Here is a 2,168-nt window from a genome sequence, read left to right as displayed (position 1 = left end):
TAGTGGCCAGTATGGGCACGGAAGTAGCATCGTTGTAGTCCAGCTTTGTTCTAGCATTCCGCTGAAAGTCCAGAGCATTGTTGAAATACAAGTATAATTCGGCAAGGTTCGCTCGGGGCTTCATAAAATTTTTGTAGAAACTGTTTTCAGATTCTGATATGGACGTAGTCCTAATCATCGAACCGAGTGGGAAATCTCTGAAGTATGCCGGTATCCACATCTGTCTATACTCGTACAATGTGTTCAACCAATCAACGTCTTCCAGCTCATAACGCTCAATCACTCCATTCCACTCCTCTTCAAATTCGTCGGGTTCAAGCAAGTCCGACCAAACGCATGCATTGAATTCCTTCTTGAAATCTTCGTCCCTAAGCAACCTGCCTGGAACCTTGGAAGCCAACTTGTGCATTATATGCCACATGCACCAGCGGTGTCGAGTTCCTACAAGAACCTCTTGAATAGCTGATCTCATGCCCAAGTCTTGATCGGTCACAATCATTTTGGGGGCTACACCCATGCATTCGACGAAATGTTTGAACAACCAGGCAAATGCCCCTGTTTTCTCGTTGCAGACCAATCCAGCAGCAAATGTTACGGGTTTACCATGATTGTCCTTCCCCGTGAAAGGTGTGAAGATCATGCAATACCTGCGATGCACACAGGAATGCAGCATTAGCATAATTAATTCGGAATAATGCATAACGATAAAGTTGTAATGCACCTTTTTGGCTTTATAATGCACTCAGTAAAGTACAAATAAACAGAATATAATGTATACCTGTTTGTGTTGTAGGTGGAGTCAAACGCCACTATGTCACCAAACATATGGTAGTTCATCTTCATCAAACCATCACACCAAAAAAGGGCAACCAACTGGTTAGCAGCATTAACTTCGTAGTGATATGTGAAGGCATCCGACAACTCCTTCTTCTTCGCCATGTCGTCCAACACCATCTGCACGTCACAACCGTATGCGAATGCTTTGATGTCGCGAGATGTATTCCTGATATCCCCAAGATTGCAACCGACAAGATCAAACCCACCGAGGATTTCCTTCAACACCTTAAAGGTAAGGGTGGGGCCTATATTAGCCTTGGAACAGTCAAGAATGAATTTGTGATGTACGTCATCCAACTTCCGGTTAAGTGTCATAAACTGCTGATGCTCCGACTCCACCATACAATGGTTGTGAACCTCGTTGAACTCGTGAATAATATATCCCGGTATTCCTGCTTCGGAAAAGTACTTGAAGGATATAGAAGCTTTACAACCACATCGCTTGGAAAGCCGCCTGCGTTTAAGAGTAAAACCAGAGCCACATCGTCTTCCTCGTTTGACCTCTTGCAACCCTCCCTATTGCAGACCACATAATACCAAGTAGTAACACCATCCGTCGCCTTCCTCATACCTTGTTTTCGCGTATCAAACCCAACAGCGCGGGCATACACATCATAAAACGCAAATGCAAAATCTAGGGATTGGAACTTCTGACCAATCACAGGCTTCAATTGTGGAGAACATTCAGGTATAACAAACACTGTAAATAAAATCAAAACAATAATCGTATTAGAATTTAGTTTCATTATATGATATGAACCATACATTAAATATAAGAAAGAATGCATTACAAAGTACTATTCGTACATTATATAAATCCAGAATTACAAGACAGCAACACATAAAACAAAATAAACACTAAACCCTAGAAGAACACGAAAACAATAATATGGCGTGATACGGGCCTGCTCCAATATGGCGACGACGAGAAGAAGTCGAAACTAATGCTTAAACCTTGCGAAAAAAAATAAACACTCAACCGTAGAAGAACTCGAAACTAATGCTGAAACCATGCGAAAAATATTAACCTTGAGCCAAACACACAAACAAGTTTAACAAAAAAACCTTATTGCTTATTGCATTTAAAAAAAAAACCAAAGAAAGGGTTTTCAAGTCACGCTGAATCAGTTAAATCAGAAAATAAATTCGTCTAAAATTACCTTCTTCTATTGTTCAAGAACACGAAAATGATAATATAGCGAGCACGATACGGGGCTGCTCGAATATGGCGACCACGAGAAATAAACCGCTGCAATCTGTATAATTTTCTGCAATGAAGAAAGATTGAAGAATACCGGAAGAAGAGAAAAAAGTCGATTCTTATGTTAATT

The 2,168-nt window shown here is 40.7% G+C and overlaps 1 protein-coding gene across 1 annotated transcript; it reads right to left on the bottom strand.

Annotated features, from left to right (window-relative positions):
* Window positions 1-19: 19 nt before the first annotated feature.
* LOC125200466 (protein FAR1-RELATED SEQUENCE 5-like) lies at window positions 20-1,537 on the bottom strand (the record flags this gene model as incomplete). Its single annotated transcript, XM_048098109.1, has 3 exons — window positions 20-647; window positions 779-1,291; window positions 1,375-1,537. Coding segments are annotated over 3 exons (1,304 nt in total), but the record flags the coding sequence as incomplete, so codon positions are not given.
* Window positions 1,538-2,168: the final 631 nt, after the last annotated feature.

The sequence above is a fragment of the Salvia hispanica genome, unplaced genomic scaffold (assembly GCF_023119035.1).
Source record: "Salvia hispanica cultivar TCC Black 2014 unplaced genomic scaffold, UniMelb_Shisp_WGS_1.0 HiC_scaffold_984, whole genome shotgun sequence".
Taxonomy (NCBI): Eukaryota; Viridiplantae; Streptophyta; class Magnoliopsida; order Lamiales; family Lamiaceae; genus Salvia; species Salvia hispanica.
Note: the sequence above shows the minus strand (reverse complement) of the source record. Positions and strands in the feature narration are given on the sequence as shown.